This window comes from Pongo abelii, chromosome 1 (genome assembly GCF_028885655.2).
Source record: "Pongo abelii isolate AG06213 chromosome 1, NHGRI_mPonAbe1-v2.0_pri, whole genome shotgun sequence".
NCBI classification, from domain to species: Eukaryota; Metazoa; Chordata; class Mammalia; order Primates; family Hominidae; genus Pongo; species Pongo abelii.
The window spans coordinates 176140904-176161692 of record NC_071985.2 but is presented as its reverse complement, the minus strand read 5'-3'; the positions used below and the strand labels follow the sequence as shown (position 1 = coordinate 176161692).

Here is a 20789-nt window from a genome sequence, read left to right as displayed (position 1 = left end):
ATAAACTTTTTTTATAAAGCTATTAGGAGCTTTCTGTACATTTAGAACAATAAAGCTTTGTTTATAATGTATGCTGTAAATATTTTCCCAATTTCCCATGGCCTTTTAATTTCATTTTTTCATATCAATTTTTGGTAAATCTATCCATATTTTTATAAATATTTATTTTCTGCCTTTGGTGGTATACTTATAAGGACCTTTTCTACCCCATATGAATATTCATTAATATTTTCCCATACACTTTCATGTTTACATATATTTAACTTATATGGAATTTAATTACCCACATGGTATGAGTTAAAAATCTAACATTTTCTAGTAGTTTTTGTTATCCTAGTTCCATTTATTGAATAGTCTTTTTTATCCCTGCTAATTAGAATATATTCAATCATAAATTAATTTCTTGAGTTTATTTCTGTACTTTATATTCTGTAAACCATGACTAGGTAAATAGAGTAAATCACAGAATAATTTGTGAAAGCAAACACTTTAAATTATTTTGGGTTTATTTTTGAGATCTGATCTGATAGTATAAGTTTATGATCATGACATTGAATTTTTTTCCTCAAATAATCTCACATTCTTATCTCTTTCAGATATGACTTAGAATATGATTGAATATGAATACATGATTGAAGATATATTATAACATTGAGATAGTTGTTGCCGTAAGTTGTAAATTAATTAGAGAGAGTTGGACCTTCTCTTTCAATATGTTCTATTACTTTATGCCCTTCAACAAGCCTTTGTAGCTTTGCTTGTTGGTTTTTTTTTTTCATCTAGCTGTTAAATCTTCAGTATTAAATTTATTCTTGGGTATTCTCCTTTTGTTACTATCATTAATGGAATCTGTGTAAGTTTCCAGTAGGTTTTCTATAAGGTTACTTATGGCAATATAAAAAATATTGATTTTTATATATTTATTTTTAAAGTAGCAACCTTAGGTAATTCTCTTATTTGTTCTTATCCCTTCTAAGAGATATTTCCTGTTAGAAAATATTATCTGTAAACACTGATAATGTTCTCATTTTAAACACTTAATTTCTTTTTCTTGCATTAGTGCATTGCATTGCCTCAAATTTCAGAGCAATGTTAAATGATAGAGGTAATAGCTGCCGCCTTGATCGCCATCTGATTTTAACTGGGCTACCCTCAATTTTCACTGCTAAGTTTCATATTGGCTATTGGTTTGAGGGAGATGTTCTTTACCATGTGAAGGGAATATTACTAGAATTCTAGTTTCCAGTTTTTTTCTTGAAAAGGATAATGAATTTTATCAGATGCCTTTTTGGCATCCATTAAGATGAGACAGTCTCTCTTGAGCTATTAATTACATTCTGAAAGTCAACTTTATTTAGTCATGGTTTACAGCTGTGTTTAAAATATAGGAACTTCTGATTATCCATTGAGAAGATTAGGCTATAATTTGTATTTTTTTGATGTTTTGTTATTCTAGATTTGATATATGAATCGAGAATTTTTTTTTCTGTTGTTCGACAGTTAAATGAGCATTATTTTCTGCCTTCCTTTACAGCCACTCCAGGCATATCATGTGCACTGGCCTGCTAGTTCTGCTAATGCTCTTCCCTGCACTACCATCACCTCGTGGTAAACTCCTACTTACTTCTTAACACCCAATTTAACCATCAACACTTCTATATAGCACTCTCCCACCACTCACATAGTATTAGCACATCCTTTATTCCAGCATTAATTCTACTATAGTTTACTTGTCTATTAACCTATTTTCCCCTCTAGAATCTGAGCTTCTTGAAGCAGGGACAGTCATGCATGCATTTAAAAAAAAATCTTAAATCTCCCATGCTTATCAGAAGACCTGGCACATAGCACATCGTTAATAACTCTTTGTTATATGAATAAGTCCATAATGCATTTTTCCTTTAAACTTTGCCAGGGAAGAAAATTTGGATGCTATTTGTGTATACTTCTTTGCCGTTCTTTGACAATAAAATAGAGATAATGTCACTTACTGCCCTTCTTCACACCTCATAGAGTTACTGAGCTGGGATAATAGATGGGCAAGGTGAAAGTGAAAGAATTAAATACAAAAATCCATAATAGTGATTAGAGTTTCTTTGATATTAACAACAGGTAACGTGCATTTAGCGTTTACTATGTTCCAGGCATGAAATTATCAAATTTATTTCTTACAATAGCCTGCAAGTTTAGGTGAGTAGATGAAATTTTAGACAGTTTAAGTGACTTGTCTGAGGTGAAACAACTGGCAAGTCAAAGACTTTCTGAAATCAGGGTCCACTATCTGGAAACTATTCTATATCAATTCACCAGTGAAGATAGTGTGCTCCACTTAAATGAGAAAAGCAACGAACAATAAGCCCAGGGTGAAGATTTGGTTACATACACTGCTTCTCAGGTTTTGCTTAAGTTTAGCGCCCACCAGGAAGAAAGAAAACGATTATCTGCCTCCTTGACTTTGGCATCATTTGTCTTTCTTCTGATGAAAGTGGGGCTAATCACTGAGTTAGGGTTTCTTTATTTTTAGTCTACACTATGTTGCTTTATCCTAAAAGGATAAACGTGGGCTGTGTGATGGTTGACCGCCTTTCTTGTTCCTTCTATGAAGGTCTGAAAGGGCACAAGACAGGTAAAAAGGAAACAGCTTTTCTTTAGTAACTAAGTTGCAAGATTTTTGATCTCATGGCCCTGAGCTACACGTGAATGACTTTGACCTATAATCTGAAATAAGATAGACTTCAGCGTTCACCTCTCCCACCATTTCACCCCAAAGGTGAGGTAAGTTAGTGTTGCTAAATGTACAGTATGAAGGGCATGTGGCATTTTACTGTTGACAGTATGCCAGCTTTAAGACCTGCTTTTTCCATCTCCAACCATTCCTGCTTGCTCCCCGCTCCAAGCTGTGACCCCCCTGAGTGATAGAAGTGGCAAGAGGTTTTTCGGAAGATTAAAGACCCAAGTCACCCGAGGCTGCCATCTCGCAAGAATATTTAGACATTTTTCCACTTGGCAGTCATTAATATTCTTCAGCAAAGAGTAAAAAGAAAACCTGTTCAAAAAGGCTCCCTCTTCAGATCTCTGTACCTTGGAAGATGAAGTGAATGAAAGGGTTTTGTTATGAAATTAAATATTCATTGGATTGAGTTAGAGCTATTACTGTTCTTGAGAATAAAACTGGATTTTTCCTTTGTTTTAAATAACTACAGTCATTTTATGTAAGAATCCATTTCTGTACTGAATTGGTCAGGGTAACGCATGGTGTGATTTTTCTAATATAATAGACACAACAGGGAAATGAATACAGAAGGGCTCAAAGTATTTTATAGAGGGTATACGAGCAATTTGACATCGCAGAAAACCTGTCAGAAAGAAGCACCATGGAATAGAGGAAAGAGGCCCGGAATCCAACCCCGGGAACTGTGACAGCCTCTGGGTGAGATCTTTGGCTCTGTTAATTGATAGCTGTTGTGGAACACATCTGAGTTTCTGTTTCCAAACCTGTGACATGGAGAGCATATTCTTTTCCTCTTGGGGTTCGTGTAAAGATTTGGAAACGGTAGCTAGAAAATGAGTGGTACAGTCAAAGCAGGAGCACAACAGTGGCAGTGATTATTCCCGTTTTCACATACATACCCAGACTGGTCACTAAATGGCTGGAAAGCCATTCACATCTGTTTACTTTCTCTCTCTTTTTAATCTTCCAGGCACCATTGCTCACATTACCCTTGAATTTAAACTTCTTTTAAAAGCTTTCAAAGCTTTGAAGGTTGATTTCAATGAAATTTGTTTTTATTCTAGGCGTTTTTCTGACTGTCATTCTGAATAAAACAAAAAACATTTACTGTCAAAACAACAAGGGCTTACTCTCAAGCACAAAATGAAAGCAGATATGTCTGCCTGATTTATTTTGGCACCCACCTAGCAGTTAAATAGGACACCTTTTAATTTGTCACTTCTTTAAGATTCATTTAGGTTGGCAAAGTAAATCCCCAGTACTTGGTTTCAGCTAAACTTCAACGAGTTGGGTGAAACAGTTTATTCTTTATCACTCAGACACACAAGCTTTGAAAGGTGCCAGTTAAAGATGGAACTATGTATTTAGCAGTGTAAGACAGTAACATCTAATGGAATTTAATTTTTACTTTGAATGGGAGGAACTTAGAAATTTAACTTATTACCAAAGATCCACTAGCAGTCTGAGAAGAGACACAGAAGGTCAATGTTTTTCAAAAAACCTAGGTAGAACTATTTCAAACAGTGAATATCCAATTATTTTAAAATTAGACTCAAGTATGAGTAAAGAGACCCAATATTCAAATCTCAACTCTGCCATTTGCTGGCTGGGGAAGTTACTTAATTTACCTGAATCTCAGTTTCTTTATCTATAAATTGGGATAATATCTACCCCTTCCAGGTTGTTTAGAAAGTTAGCTGAGGCAATGGACATAGAGCAGCTAGCACCTGCCTGGCACATACTAGCTGTTCAACATGTGCAAGTCACTGTTTTTATTAAGAAAAACTTCTGGCTTGCTGCGGTGGCTCTCGCTTGTAATTCTAGCACTTTGGAAGGCTGAGGCCTGTGGATCACTTGATCTCAGGAATCTGAGACCAGCTTGGGCAGCACAGTGAAACCCCATCTCTACAAAAAAATACAAAAATTAGCCAGGCATTGTGGTGCGTGTCTGTAGTCCCAGCTACTTGGAGGGCTGAGGCGAGAGGAGTGCTTGGGCCTAAGAGGCAGAGGTTGCAATGAACAAAGATCACACCACTGCACTCCAGCCTGGGCAACAGAGTGAAACCCTGTTTCAACCAAAACAAAACAAAAATGAAAACAAAAACTTCTGCAACATTTTCTAACAATTCAGTCCAGGATTTAGCATTTCTGACTGTGTGGAAATTGTTTCTTCTATCTGCTCCAAATGTACTTTGCTAGAATCTAAGCCCATTTTCTCATTTTCTCAAAGTTAGCAATAACATCTGTTTAATACCTTCTTTGTAACAAGGCCAGATTGAGGGCTTGTGTTTATGCAATCATTAACAAAACCATTCTTAAACAGTGGTGGTTTTCTGCATCTCAATGACCTAATTGTAATCTGGCTGATTATTTGATTTAGTTACAAAAGGAAATAAAAATCACACACTCACACACACACACACACACGCATACATACATATGTACACAACACCCACATATATTCATTTTTTTCTGTTCTTCAATACATACAATCCAGCTTCAGGCCTTTTTATTTTGGTGTGGAGTTTGAGGGGAATGTAAAGAAAGATAAATGCTTCCTTCCTGAGTCCCTTAAAGCAGATGACCTTAAAATGAACGATGGGGAACTCTTCGACAGTCTAGATTAATCTCGGTTTTCCAATCAATAGTTTAATAGGTTTTTTTGTTTTGTTTTAGGGGAAGACACAATCCACAGGGCTAGTCCCAGAGTCTTTCCCAGTTTTGAAAGTCTCATGCTAAATATGGTCCAAATACCACATCTACCCAGGGTTTGCTTTTTTTCTGACAATATCCTCCTTTCTGTCTGTGGCTGCTTTTCCAAGCATAGCAAGCACTTGAATTCAACTGAGGGTTGACAAATTGACCTTACTCCCCAATGAAGCTTGCTGTTTTTAGCCCAGGGCCAGGAAAACAGAGGCTGTCACTTGGTCAGATGGAATCTTAGGTAAAGCAATTTCCTCTTCCGATCCAAGCCTGAATATCCAGTGGAAACTTGTAGAATAAAGCCAGGCTAAGGTGTTGTTCTCAAACATGTTTATTTGTAACAGTTTTACATGGTGTGTTACAGAAATTAATGGAAAATTTCTAAAAATTTTGCTGTTCTGTTGAATGCATTGTACATAAAGTTAAAAATAATGTGTCCATATATGTTAACAAACTGTCATCTGAGGTAAAGTTAAAGTAGGTCTAGAAATGTACTGCAACAGTCATTTTCTCTTTCTCATCTTTATTAAAAAAATATGTGTCAGAACGCAGAAATTGAAATGAACCAAACCCACAGAGTAAACATTTGTTTAAAAGAAGGTGCCCAGTACATTACATGATGGGGTTTCAGGAGACACTGGGATGAGTAAGAGCTATCAAAAAAGTCTTGCGGCATGTAAAGATTGAAGAGCTATGGAGAATGGGGACAGAATGACAGGTGGTGTTTCCCTGGTTTCAAAATTTAAAGTGACAAATTTAGTGCTAGTGGAGGATGAGGAATTAACAGTTGTACACATGGATTTTCTATTGATCTAACCAGAACTGTGCAGACTCCCCATGGTCTTTTGGTATTGGCACCTCAGCTCTTGCTTGGAAATTTCACTGTATTCCTGGGACAGGATATGGTTGTTCCAGGCTCACCAAACAGTGCTTGGAAAAAAAACTCAGAATTCTGCCAATGAGAATATGGATGGCAGTTGAAAAATCTTGACTTTATTTCCCTCACTTTAATGCATCACTTGGGCATCTTCTTGAAGTTCAGAGCCAGTTATATTTTCAATCATGTTCAATGAAGGAGGACAATTCTCCTGACTTTCACCGTCTGCTAGGAAATTAACTCCAGATGGTATACCTGAAACAGCAACATCAGCCAGAGTTCACTTTGAATGTGTCAGAAGCAACCCAAAGAATTGGTATAATGGTGTGATACTGCAAGACAAACTCAAGACAGCCATACTGAGGGAGAAGATAGCACCACTTGTTTAGAATCAAATCATAGGCAACAAAGCAATTTAAGCAATTTCCCATGGGAACTGCCTATCTTATCAAATCCCCAGAAAACAAACTGGTCTCAAGCCAACTCTTACGGTCATTCCACCTTTCCAATCTTCCCCTTCATGTGAAAGGGTTACCTAATCATAAAATGTTTGCTCATTTCTCGAGAAACTCTGTGGACCAACAGGTGATAACTACAGAGGGAGGTAAACGGCCCTTCTCACTTTTCTGGTTCTTCGGACCTTCTACATTAGGATGACATTGACATATATTCTTGAATAGACATTTGGTCAGTTTACCTAACTGAAAAAAAAATTAGACTCCTGTGACTTGATAGTGTAAAATGTGGGCTTTAAATGATAACCATTACCTTCATGTATCACTTTTCTCTTTGTGAACAAGTATACAATCATTTTTCAAATGAATCTCTCAAATCATTTTAGTTTCTATTGATATGAAGAACCAAATACAGGCCTATTCAAATCAATCATATCAATGGAGATTCTACTTTTCAAATCTTAAAACCAAATAATAATAATTATCCCCAAATCCAATTAATCACATGAATCTTTAAAGTTTTCTTCTTAGTGTTAAAACACTGTCAACATACTGTAACTGCATAGGAACATCCGGAAAACACACTTGACCTGTATAACAATTCTCTGTAGGGCAAAAATATATAGATTCTTTATGAAAATCATGTGCTAAACATACGAACCAAACACTGCACTTTTTGTCTCATAAGTGTAAAAAAAGGAAGCTTAGCCTCTTCTGTTTCACGTACAAACAGTCCAGTGATTTATATTGGGGGTAGGTGGGAGTGGGGAGGTGGGAGAGTTTCCGAATCTGAATTCTTCAGAATGTGAATTGTCTTTTTCTTGTGTCGCACGTAGGGTGGGGACTCTCGTGGAAAGGCTAGATGATGGAGTCACGTGCTCCCTTCCCGTTCACTAGCTGCTGATTGGCCAACTGCTCCTGCCAGCTGTCCCTGCACTCCAGCTTCCTACCATATGCTCCAGAATAACATCTGGAAAGTGAGCCCCATCCATCAAGTTTGTCACACCTTGCACTCAATCTGCTACCTTCTCTACAGTGTAATGGCATTATTAAAAAGCATTTTCATTAACATTTATATTTACAAAAAAAAGACAATTTTTTTTCATTAGAACTCCTTAAAGCCATTTCCCTTAAATATTTAAAGAGTTTAATGGTAAGGTTTTTTTTTCAAGTTATAAAATAAAAATCCCATTTGAATTTTCTGATGTACAAAAAGAGATAGAGATGAACCATTTGGACCACGGAATCAGTTTGTTATTCTGAATATTTATGCCACCATTGTTCCATTAGAAAGTTGGTTTTTAAGATCCAAAACCACATTACCAGAATTGTACCAGAATTATTTGGCAAAACGACTTTTCTTTGAAAATGGCACGTGGAGAAGACACTTGTCTGCATAGCATCACAGCAGCAAGATATCGGAAAAATAAAAAATATCATTTTATTGTACTTAGAGTTTAGAGCTTCTTAAGAAATCAGATGCATTTTTCATCTTTCTCATCAATGGGATCTGATGTCTTTTCCTACTCACAGAATGAAGGTTCAAACTGAAAGCTGTCTTTCTTCACCAGGATGCAGAATAGCTAAAGAATTGTTTTGGCAACATTCTTGATCATAATGAATAATCAACCACTTATTTGTCTTGTAATTTCAAGTTAATTCATTTCATTGAGGCTTTTTTTTCTCCCCAGTTAGATTTCTTCACCCATATCTAAAAACAGTCAAAAGCAATACAAAAATTTGTACACCTATTAATTTTCAAATGTGACAAAGAAAGGAAAGGGGGGAAAATGGCAGACCAGGCCCCATGGAGTGACAAAAAACACATCATCCTATGTGAAAAGGCAAATGGATGATGATACTGTGGTCACAGAAGACCCTTTGCTTTTGCTTAAAGAAGTCAGTTCCAACCCTGTTGTAATCCTCTGATGCCTGTCACTCCAAATTTGGTGTCTCAACAGTGGTCAACAGGTAGAGAAATAAAAAGGGAATTAGTAATTTTGCACACTGGGTCATCTTAAACCCAGCTACGAGGGCTCAAATATTTGTTGGGTAATCATTTGCTTGCTTTGTGATTTAATGTTGGGTGGATCTTTCTATACTTTTTTTGTGTGCTGCCATAGATATCTGCCATTGGTTGCCAAAAACGCTTAGTTCCCTCTTCTGAGCGAGTTCCATTGGGCAATCATGAATTTCTTGTGGGATGAGGTGAAAGAATACAAGAGAGCCTGTCGTGATGCTGATGTCCATGCCAGTCTTGAGCACCCACCACGAGCTCGCATCGATGCTATTTCTTAGGTCTGTTGATCTGCGCGTAGAGAGGCTCCGGCTCCTGTGGATAAAGGAACAAAGTGAGGCCTGCCCTTTCCACTTGCATGGATTTTCTGAGACAGCTTTGGGAAAAGGGGTTTAGGATTAAAACAGAAAAGTGACAGTTTATGATGGATGACCTTAGGTTATTTTTGGAGTATTTGATCAGTGTGCATATCATTTTGGCAACATTTTTATCATCCAAAATAACTATGCACTCAGTTCTGTCTTTCGTTTTCAAGTTGGAACTGATTGCCCTGTTGAGGAAGTAGCATGGTATAGTAGGGAGAGTTAGAAAACCTGTGTCATGTGGACAAGATACTTATCCTGAGTCTTGGTTTCTCCAACCACAAAATGGGAATAATACTGTTTATCCTATGGGGTTCTTGAGGGAATTAGAGATTATACAAATAAAGTATCTAGCACCATGCTTGGTAGCAATACGTCTTCAGAAATTGCTAACAATTACCATGAGTCAATTGGACATTTTTCCAACACAGTTTCATAAATGTCCACTTGAGAACCCTGAAATTCTATTTCAAATTGCTCTTCTACAAATAGTGATGCCTGGGTGCACTGTTGAGCAAGAAAAACAGCAAGTGTGTCTTTGGCTCTTAATTACAAACTTCTGGACTTGTTTCCATCCAATCTGAGCCCTCCATTTTGGCCAGTCATTTGCCTGCACCCAGGGGGCTGTCCTGAAACACATACAGGGATTTTCAACCAGAATGTAATGCAGCAAACCTGCAATCCACACCTAGACAGGAAACAGCATTCGGCCCTATTTAAACCCCGTCCGACTTCAGCTGTTGTTGAGATGACTCATTGTGCACTGGCCAAGCAAATTTGATGGATACTGTGGTTTTAAGCATGCACAGGACCTTCTGTTAAAATTGACCTTTATGCTGTCACTCTTGGAGGTCTGTGCCAGAATTAAATGGGCACAATGAAATCCTAATTTTACCACATTTGATACATTAGCTTGTCTCCTGCCATGTCATATAGGTTCTTATTATTTGCTTATTTTCTTGAAACTTCAAAATGAATTGGCATTCTGGGAGCCCCTACCATGTGTCTGGCACCATGCTGGGTATTTTCAAGTACATTGTCTTTTTATCTCATCACAACAGCCTTGTAAGGCAGATGCTTTATCTCTTTTGCAAGGGTGAAATTAAGTACAGAGAAGTTAAATAATTTGTCCATGGTCACACAGCTAGTAAGTCTAGAGACATGAGAACTGAAACCAGGGTCCAGGGGCCAGTGCTTTTTCTAGTCTTTTACAACAGTGACCATGAGGAGAGAGAGACAGAGAGACCCCAATCCTTCCATCCGTTAGTGCTTCAGAGTTTACAAAGCACCTCATGTCTTATTTATCTGCCTTATAGTCCTGAGGGTGGCTGTTATTTTTTGAGTCCTCCCTTTGCAGATAAAAACTGAAGTTCTGAGAGGTTGTGTGATCTCAAGGTCATTGTGCTGTCTCTTGTGTGTAGCATATCATATTGCTTGCTTTCTACTGTAAAGTGTAATGGCCTAGAAGGTAAGGTTGTACTGGCCCATCATTGTACAGATGAGGAATCTGAAGTCCTATGAAGACAGATTTTGTTTCTTCAGAGTCACAGAGTTACTTAGTATCCATGCCAAGAGTAGACCCCAAGACTCCTGCCATCAGATCCAATTTCTGGTTCCTCTAGAACTTGTTATGTTTGTATTCTTCCAGTGGGAAGGAACTTCTTTCCTTGGAGGCACCCTATTATGCAGTGTAACAAAGTGCCAACTTGTCCCTCCATGCCTTCGGCCTGTAGACTTTCTACTGCCCTTGGAAATGTAAATAAGTACAATCCTTCGTCCAAATGTCTGATGACAGAAAAATATGCAAGCCCATTATTCCATGTCCTACTTCTAGGTTACCACTTGCCAGTTCCTTCTGCCATTTTTTTTTTTTTTTTTTTTGAGATGGAGTCTCGCTCTGTTGCCCAGGCTAGAGTGCAGTGGCGCAACGTTGGCTCACTGCAAACTTGGCCTCCCAGGTTCACACCATTCTCCTGCCTCAGCCTCCCGAGTAGCTGTGACTACAGGTGCCCACCACCACGCCTGGCTAATTTTTTATATTTTTTATTACAGACAGGGTTTCACTGTGTTAGCCAGGATGGTCTCAATTTCCTGACCTCGTGATCCACCAGCCTCGGCCTCCCAAAGTACTGAGATTACAGGCGTGAGCCACCGCGCCCGGCCTCCTTCTGCCATTTTACAAATATGAACCTAGCACAGTAGGTCCTCAATGAGAGTCTGTTGAATTACTGAATGACTATAATACTGTTTCTAGTTTCCTCACAGTTCTGATCCCTTTGTCCTAAATACACTCCAATTTGGCTTTATTCTCTCAAAATCAAATGTAGCAAAATCTATAGTAAGATTATGATTTATTAAACACCAAATCTATTCCTTTCCAGTCTCTTGAACTATTTCAAATACATATTGTAAGGCTAAACATGTAACTTTATTGTGTGTTTGTGTTCTACAAGTGCAGTAGGTGGAGTCAAAAATAGTTAAGTACAACTACTGGGGAAAAATATTTCCTTTTGCCTGTGCTGGGCTTCAAGGACGCATCTTAATGTTTCCTGGGTAGACGTTCTCAGCCCATTCTTCTTTTTGGATGCCCCAAGAAGTCAGGCTGCCTTGATCTCACCCTACAATTTGCTCTATTCTAATTTTGGAAACTAATTTATCCAACTGAAAATGACACCTAAAAACAGAAGAAGACAGCAGGCTCAGACAGAGTAATTAATGCCACACTGCATTAACTTTCTGCAGCTGAGATAAATACTCACACATCTCCTGCTTGCCCGAATTTAGCTTCAAATACCCATCACAACAGCAGTAACGACTGCAGTCAACTCTCAATTATCCCCACTAATGAAGGGGAGCAGTGGTGTGGAAAACCCCCAGCAGCAGATAATCCCAAAGTCTGACACTGTGATGCATTATACGTTTTGGCAATAGCTCTACCTTCCTTGTTACGGAATCTTAGACTGTCAGAGTTAGAGGGGAGCTAAAGAATCATTGGATTCAGAAATTTCCAACCTGGCCTCTGGCAAGGTCATAACGGGGTCTTTGAGCTATTTTCAAAATTCCAAAGCCTAAATGGAATCGCACATTAACATAACATGCTGTTGATGTTTTTGTTTTGTTTGTTTGTTTTCTTTTGGCAGATTTGTCCACATCTCTGCCCTGCTTCAAATCTTTCAGAAGCTCCCCATCACCCACAGGGTAGGTCAAAGCACCTTCGCCGGGCACACAAGGCCCATTAGTCTCTTAGTCCATTAGAGCTAATAAATACCCCTTCTAGACCATGAATCAAAATTCTACCTTCAGGTCACGTACATCATGTTAAAAAAAATCTTTCTTTATGCCTCTCCAGGATGATCTTTCTGAAATGGATTTGGCCATGCCAGTCTCCTGCCTGAAACAGTCCTCCTGACTCCTTGTCACTCAAAGGAAAAGGCAAACTCCTCAAGACTGCACATAACACCCACCTTCCCAACCATCCTCACCTACTACCACTCTCTCCTACACCCTACCTTCCAAACCCTACTTGAGGTTCACCCTCACATGCTGGAGTTTTCCCATCTCTGGGACTTCGTTCAGGCAGTTCCTCCTGGCTTCGGAGCCTTCTTTGTTCCTAAAGTTCATACTTTAAGACCTAGCTGAAATATCAAGGCTTCCTGGACTCTGCAGGTGACACGAGCCACTGTCTCCTGGATGCTTCAGAACCTGTGTAGATCTCTCTCTTCACTCCTACTATGGCATCTCCTAGCATGTTCTACACTGAGCTCCACTGGGCCTTGCATGTCAGTATCCCGAATTCTGAATGAAGCTTGGAACATGGGAGGTGCATCCACTAACAACATGAAGAATGAAGATATGTATGAGTAAATGAACAGTTCTCTTCTCACAGCAGAGTCATCTCCTCTGCAGGCTTGCCTGACTCAGATGTCTCTTTGCCATTTTTGGAGGCACGGAAGAGAGACATGCTCCTGAGTGTGATGGCCTATGACCGGTTTGTAGCCATCTGTCACCCTCTATATCATTCAGCCATCATGAGCCCGTGTTTCTGTGGCTTCCTAGTTTTGTTGTCTTTTTCTTCTTCTCAGTCTTTTAGACTCCCAGCTGCACCACTTGATTGCCTTGCTAATGACCTACTTCAAGGATGTGGAAATTCCGAATTTCTTCTGTGATCCTTCTCAACTCCCCCATCTTGCATGTTGTGATGCCTTCACCAATAACATCATCATGTATTTCCCTGCCGCCATGTTTGCTTTTCTTCCCATCTCGGGGACCATTTTCTCTTACTCTAAAATTGTTTCCTCAATTCTGAGGGTTTCTAGTGGAAGTTGGCAAATACTTGTGAACTTTAATATGATTCTGACACATTAATTTATTTTTAGATAACAAAGTAGATGGAAACCATATAGTAAAACCTAGAGCAAACTCCACCCTCTAACTTTTCTGTAAGTAAAACACCCGATTTTCTCGAAGGTGCAGTAAAAGAGCAGAAGCACAGGAGACTAAGTCATGCAGGCCTAGCTTAGTGTTCTCCTGCCAATGCTCTGCTGCAAAGACCACCAGGGACACATCTGTAGTTGAACATGTTGGGTTATTCCTCACCGCAGAGGGAGGAGCAATGAGGCATCTCTGGAAGAGGGTGTTAGAAAGAATGTATGATAAGATTTGGGCTTAAGGTGAGTGATTTTGGGGATGGTCAACAAAGTGGGGTTTTTCTCTGAATTGGATGCTGTCATAATGTGGGGGTAATTCTGTGATTATTCCAACAATACTTATCTGGAAGGCATGAAGAACAGAGCAAGGCTGAAACCAGGCTAGAGAAATGTTTGATCAGTTTTCCAATTTTGACAATGTTCATGTTTTGCCTGTGTTCAGCCATGAGGACCTGATGGTCTTGATTTTGTCTTGACCTATCATGGTCACTGAGTGGCCTTGTCTGATGCTGGTGGTATGTGAAATGTTGATGTTCAGGAGAATGCCAGGACCTCGCTGTGGGGGTGGGCCTGCACCTGACTGTCAGAGGCTGCTGTTCTTTTTCTTACCATCACCCATTTAGCAGCCCTAGGATTCTGTGCAGAGTACTTAACATCTTTGGGTGCCAGTTTCCTCATCTGTAAAATGAGGCTAGAAATACCCTCTGTGAAGGAGAAAACATGTTGATTGTCTAGCACAGAGTCTGAAACATATGAGATACTCCAAAAAACACTAGGTCCCTTATGTCTGGGAGTGTGGCTTTATCCTCCCTTTATAGACAATGGTTTTAGGCCTAATAATCACCTGTGGGTTTCTTTTCAAATGGCCTCTCCTTCATAGCGCATAGGTGCAATTGCAGATGAGCTCTCAGTTATTAATAAAAGAACGGTGCTGGATCAGCCTAGGGAAATCGTGCAGAATGAATGTGGAGTTAATGCAGACAACCTGGCTGCAGGGCCCTGTGGATAACAGAAACTTCCACCATTTGCAGACTACTCCACACATCCTTTAACTATCTATGAATTATGTGCTCAACTACAGCGGCCAAGTGGACTCATAGAACTGGAGTAATAATGGTATATCTCTACAGAAACTTTTACAGTCTATATATGGTCTTTCCAATGTCACATGACCTTACTTGAGCTACACACCAGGACTGTGCCTTTAGTGCTCCTGTCTTCATTTTACAGCAAAGAAGCCTAGGCTCCCCGCAGTTGGGTGACCTGTGCAGTTACTCAGCCAGCACACAGCAGAGCTGGGACATACTGCTTTTCTTTTTTAATCTTTTTTAGATTTTTATTTGTGGTGAAACATAAACAACATAACCTTTGCCATTTTAACCATGTTTAAGTGTACAATTCAGCAGCATTAATTACATTCACAATGTTGTGCAACCATCAGCATCATTTCCAAAACTCTTTCATCACCCCAAACAGAAACTCTGTACCCATTAAGCAATTAACTCTCCATTCATTCCCCAAATCCCCAGCCCTAGTCTAATCTACTTTCCATCTCCACGATTTTACCTAGTCTTATTTTTAAATCAATTTCAGTGAAGTATAATTTACATATGATGAAATGTACCCATTTTAAATGTACAGTTTAATGAACTTGACAAATATATACACCCATGTGAGCTATAGAGCATTTCTTCACCCTAAAGACTTCTCTTGTGCCTTCTCAGTCAACTCCCTATCTCAGTGCCAGCTCTGATCTGCTTTTGATTGCTATAGACTAGGTTTGTTTTTTCTAGAGTTTCATGTAAACATACTCAGGTCTTTTTAAGCCTACTATCCTCTCCACTACCATGTGTTCCCTCTCATAGAAGGTTGAAGCTGGAAGGGCCCTCATGCTCACAGCTCCTTTTCCGCATGAAGAAACTGAAGCCCCAGACACAGGGTTCCTTTCCCAAAGCCGTACAGGAGACAGTGGAGAGCCAGGGAGCAGTCCAGGGTTCAGACTCCCATTTCTGTGCTGGTTTCCTTGCTTTCTTCTCCCAGCCCCAGCTCTTTGGCATGAAGTATAAGGGCAAATGGTTTCTTACGTCACATTATAACAAGACGCTCTTGGAAGCTACCTAAATTGTACTGATTACTTTCTGCCCATTTAATATTTCTTTTATTTGTTTTTGGAAAGATTGACTACCTTTGACAAAAGTATGTCAAAAGCAATACATCTTACTAGTGGAGCGAAGACACTGCATGCTGACAAAGGTGGTCTCAGATGTGAGGTCAATGGTGTGCCATGCAATCTGCTTGCTGAGTGAGCCCACTTATGCCCCATCCTGGGGGCCTAGGGTAAGAAAAGCGCCAAGCCAAGCTGGGGATCAGACTAAAGCTGGAAGGTGAGTCAAAGCTTGAGTCCCTCAGCATTACCCTGCCCAGGCAGCAACTTCAGCCTCATGGTCTTTTAGCCCTAACACTTAGGACTAGCTCATGGGAGTTTTACATTCCTTGGCTTGACAAATGAAAAACGTATTGGTAGTCAGAGGGGAAAAAGGCTAAAATAACTCAAAGTTCTATCTGAATCCATGTGGAGGGTCAGGAAAAATGCATGGGTTTGGGGAGCCAGAAAGACCCCAGAAATCCTAACTTCCTATATGAACTTAGGCGAGCATCTCACCTATCTGGACCTCAGTTCCTTGATTTGTAAAGTGGAGTGAATAACATCTAAGACCCCAGAAATCCTCCTAACTTCCTATATGAACTTAGGCGAGCATCTCACCTATCTGGACGCCAGTTCCTTCATCTGTAAAGTGGAGGGAATAACATCTACCTCATGGGACTGTGACAAGTTACAAGTGAGCTCGTACAACATGAAGTATCTTAAATGCTGTCAGTCTTCTTTTTCTTTATATTCAAACAAAAGGAAAAACAAAGCTTTTTGGCCACTTTGAGTCTGAAAGTCTGGCTGTTAGGGTAGAAAAGTCTTCTAAACACTGAATGGATTTGATGATAATCCCTTGGGGATTGACACTGCCGAATGCCCTGGTTCCTGGGGTCTTGGGTGCTGAAACCCACTTGGTGAATACAGAGATGCACCACTTGAGTTTCGAGGCAACTGTGCATGTTCTGAAGACCATTCTATTTCCCCGTCAATAATAACAACAACGATGGGCATCAATGATCTGTTTTGCACATGTATATCATCTTTTTTGGCCTTGTTATATAACAGATGACAACGCTGAAGTTGCTGACACTAATTATCTACCATAAGCAGGAAGGCCTTTTCTGAGTAAGCTCCTGGTCACTGGGAGCAGATTGCATCTAGGGCTGATAGTCTCTGGGGATCCTAATGAAGTCAGCATATTTTAGGGATTTCTGTCTTCTCCTTTGTTAGATGGGAATAGAGACAGCCTGAGGGAGAGATGCTGCTGGAAAATCTTATTTGGGGATTGGTTCCATGCTGTAGCTGGGTGACTTTGGGCAAGTTAGATGGTCTTAAAATGTCAGAGCTGGAAGGACCTGTGGGAACTGTTTTACAGAAACAGAAACCAAAGGTCAGAAATGAAGCCATCTGCCTCATATCACACATCTAAATTGATGTGATGCTATTAAAACCCAGGTGTCCTTCCTGATTCTGTTTGAGTGCGTTTGAATTATTTAATCTGGGTCTAGATTCAAATCCTGGTGCTATTACATGTGAATCTCAGGATTTTAGCAAGTTGTTAAACTCTCTACCTTGTCTGTAATATCTGTGAAATGGGAATAATAAAAATACCTGAGTGTTCCTGTGAGGAATAAATTAGGTGATGCTAGTAATTTTAAAATATATCTTACTATTATTAGTAAGTGGAAGGCATCATGATTACCTTCTGCAGTGGTTCTAGAAACAGTGAGCCTGATCTAATTCTGTTAGCCAATTCTGGCAGCTGCCTATGTTTGTAAATAAAGTCTTGTTAGAACACAGCTACATTCATTCATTTATGCATCATCTTTTGCTGCTTTCCTGCGACAATGGTAGAGTAGCTGTAATAGAGACCGTATGGCCCACAAGGCACACATATTTACAGAGAGTTTGGCAACTTCTGGTTAGATGATCTGTGTATTCTACTTGCACTCACTACTCCAATGGCTGAAACCCATATGGAAATCTCCATGTCTAGCCTTGATTTCTCTTTTGACCCCCAGAGGTTGTATCCAGCAGCCTACTGGCATCTCTACTTGGAAGTCTCATGGGCACCTTGAGTTCAATTGGTCCCAAAGTAAACTTGCCTTCTTTCTGCTCAAACATGCTGCTTTGTGTTCTTTAGCACAGTGACTGGCACCATGTAGATCCCCATGCCAGGAACCTGGGTGTCATCCTACCTTATATCCTCTTCCTCACCTCCCATGTCCCTTCGGTCTTAACCTTCTGTTGATTTCAGCTTCTAAACATCTCTTGGCACTATGCCTGAGGTCTTGGCTGACACTGCCCTTTGCCAGACCCTGGTCATCTTCTGCCTGATCCAGTGCCATCACTTTCCAGCTACAGGACCTCAACAGGGAGTCTCTTCACAAAGGTCTAAGGAAGTGGGACACTGTGCCCTCCAAAAACTTAGGTTGGACTTGTCATTGAGTTCTGTGTTCATAAAATAGGTCATTTTCTGTTGTTTTGTGGTTCTTTATTTTAAGTGTCTGTTGTTTGGTTGTATTTAAAAAGAGAATGGTAATAATAATCCCAAATACATGTACTTTACTTTCAAAGCTTATAAAACACTTTCATATTTATGATATTATTTGATTCTTGGACAGCTTGGGGAGACAGCTATTGCAACTATCTGTATTTATCCATATGAAAGGATATATGCTAACCTAAGGTCACCTGCTTTGGAAGTAGAAATCAGACCCAAGACCCCTGACTCTGTGTTTTGTTTCTTCCTTTCTTTCCTTTACTTCCCTTCCCTCCCTTCCTCTTTTTTTTCTCCCTCTTCTTCCTCTCTCTCTCTCTAAGATTCTTCTTCCCAAAGCATCTGAGGTTCAGCTTTCTTTTCCCTTGAACACTAGAAATCCATCAGGTAATATGTTATATGTCTTGCATTCCCACCACGAAGATCAGTATTAAAAAATGACAGCAACTTATTATTTATGGCAATATCTATTGTTACTAAGGGAGGCAGACCAAACAATTCCCCATTGTTACAGATGCTACTCTGACTTGACAGCTGGGAAAGTCTGATAGGCAGTTTATTTACTTAGCCATTTAACCAAATAAATGTTTTCATTTTTCTTTCATCTCCTCAAAAGCTAACATTTTGCCCTTAAAATTGCTCCAGCAACACATCAGTGAAGTATAAATTACCTGCCATCCCCATACCAGTCATTATAATATTATTTTGGTTCTTTTTTGCCCTTGTTGACCCAGTCTTTCAAAGACACGTGATTCTCCCAAATGGGAGGGTAGGGGGAAAAAAGTGAAGTAATTGAAGATATTTTCCTTTATTGCTAAAACAGAACTGCTGTTTGAGATTGGCCCTGAAGCTTCCACCTGCGGGGATTGAGTCCGTCTGTTTCCTCTTACTATGGTGTGATATGGCTTTAGCTTATCAACAGATGTCATCCCTACTTACTCAGAACTGTGCGGGTATTTCTAATAAAAAACAGCTGGTGATAATGGTTGCAAGGGTGATAAGAGGGACAGGACTCTTGCTTTCCAACCGTATGAAAGCAGAGGGGGAAAAAATAAAGCCATGGACATAACTATCCCTGCATGGTCTCTCTTCTCCAAATGTTTGGAAAGGCACTAAGAAATTGCAGTCAGTAAATTTTCAGTTGGGTGGATAGGGGAATGGGATGGAGATGGAAAGATTAAATGTGTCTTGTGCTGCTATTATGGAGGGACCCGGAATGGCTCTCCCAGACGTCCCCCGTGTGTGTCATAGTGGCTATGTCTGCAAAGCTGGCATCTGCCCCTTGGCACTTGAATCTTGATAATGTGAAGTGGCCAGGCTAAGCTTTCAAAGGGAGAAAATTACTTCACTGAAGATTACAGTCCAGCCCTCCTCTGGAGCTGGGAGAATCACTTGCATGTGATTCTAAGACAGCCCATTTTTTGGCAGTGAGCTGTGTGAGCTGTGTGAGCTGTGTGAGGCCCAAACCAGGGCCATTCTGATTACGGGATGGGGCAAGCCAGAGAGCTAAGCAGCAGGCTTTTTTCTTTTTTTCCCTTCCAAAGCTGTTGTGACACATATTGAAAGTTAATTATCTGAAGACTAAGTACAAAACAAAACCTCCCAACCAATGGCCTTATACATAAAAGCTAAATGTATAAAATCCAAGAGAGTGGGGAGCCTGCATTAATTGGATATATGTGATGATGATAATGATGATGATAATGATGATGGTGATGGTGATGGTGATGATGAGGGTAGCTAGCATCTATTAGGTGCTTTCTATGTGCTATACACATTGCTAAGAGCTTCACATACATCACTTTATTTAGTTCACACAATAACCCTGTGAGGTGGACACTATTTTTATCCTTATTTTTCAAATGAAGAAAATAAGATAGAGAATAATTATAAAATCTCAGCAGTGTCACATAGCCAGGAAGTGGTGGAGCCAGATGCTGAACTCAAACAATATTGTTCCAGAACCTAGATATTTTTTTTAAGCTGAATTTTAAGCTGATTACTCAGTGTCTGTCTCCGTGCTATATACTCAACATAAACTATCTCAGTTACCATTATGGAGAATATAAGCCCCTTCTAGCAGATGAAGAAACCAAGACTCAAAATAAATTTTGGTTCTTGCCCAAGATTTCCCACTATTAAGTAGCTGAGTTAGGATTTAAACTCAAGTCCAAATCCTGAGTTCTTCCCACACTACTATGCTACGTCCATTTACAGCTCAGCTGTGGCTTGGGGTACTGGACAGAGCATTAAATGTGGAACAGACCAAAGCCCCATGAAACAGTTTGGCTTGTAGGATTGTCTCAAGCTGAACAGGTTCATAAAGATGAGGGTTTAATACATTGATCTGCAAATGGTGTAAGTCATCTTTGTTTTCTAGAAGAGCTTCAATTTTAGGATGATGTTTGCTGTTATCCTGATGAATGGCTCTTGTCACCTCTAGTTCATTCATCAAAATTTTCAAGGCAAGGTTGAGCACGTGAAATACAACTTAGGCAGGGGGTAAAATACCTCATGGGGAATCATCCCAAGGAGTCTGCCTATAGTCCCCAACTTTTCTTTTTCCTG

General features: G+C 39.7%; 1 protein-coding gene across 19 annotated transcripts in view; it reads right to left on the bottom strand.

Annotated features, from left to right (window-relative positions):
* Positions 1 to 1437: 1437 nt before the first annotated feature.
* The window catches only part of DAB1 (DAB adaptor protein 1), a 1275060-nt gene continuing 1255708 nt past the window's right edge, over positions 1438 to 20789 (bottom strand). For all 19 annotated transcript variants that reach the window (XM_054534040.2, XM_054534037.2, XM_054534022.2 and 16 more), the window contains one exon: positions 1438 to 9098. Coding sequence is in view for 1 of the 19 variants with exons in the window: in XM_054534081.1 (XP_054390056.1) it covers positions 9054 to 9098 (45 nt within the window). In the remaining 18 variants the exon portion in view is untranslated. The remainder of the gene's footprint in view (positions 9099 to 20789) is intronic.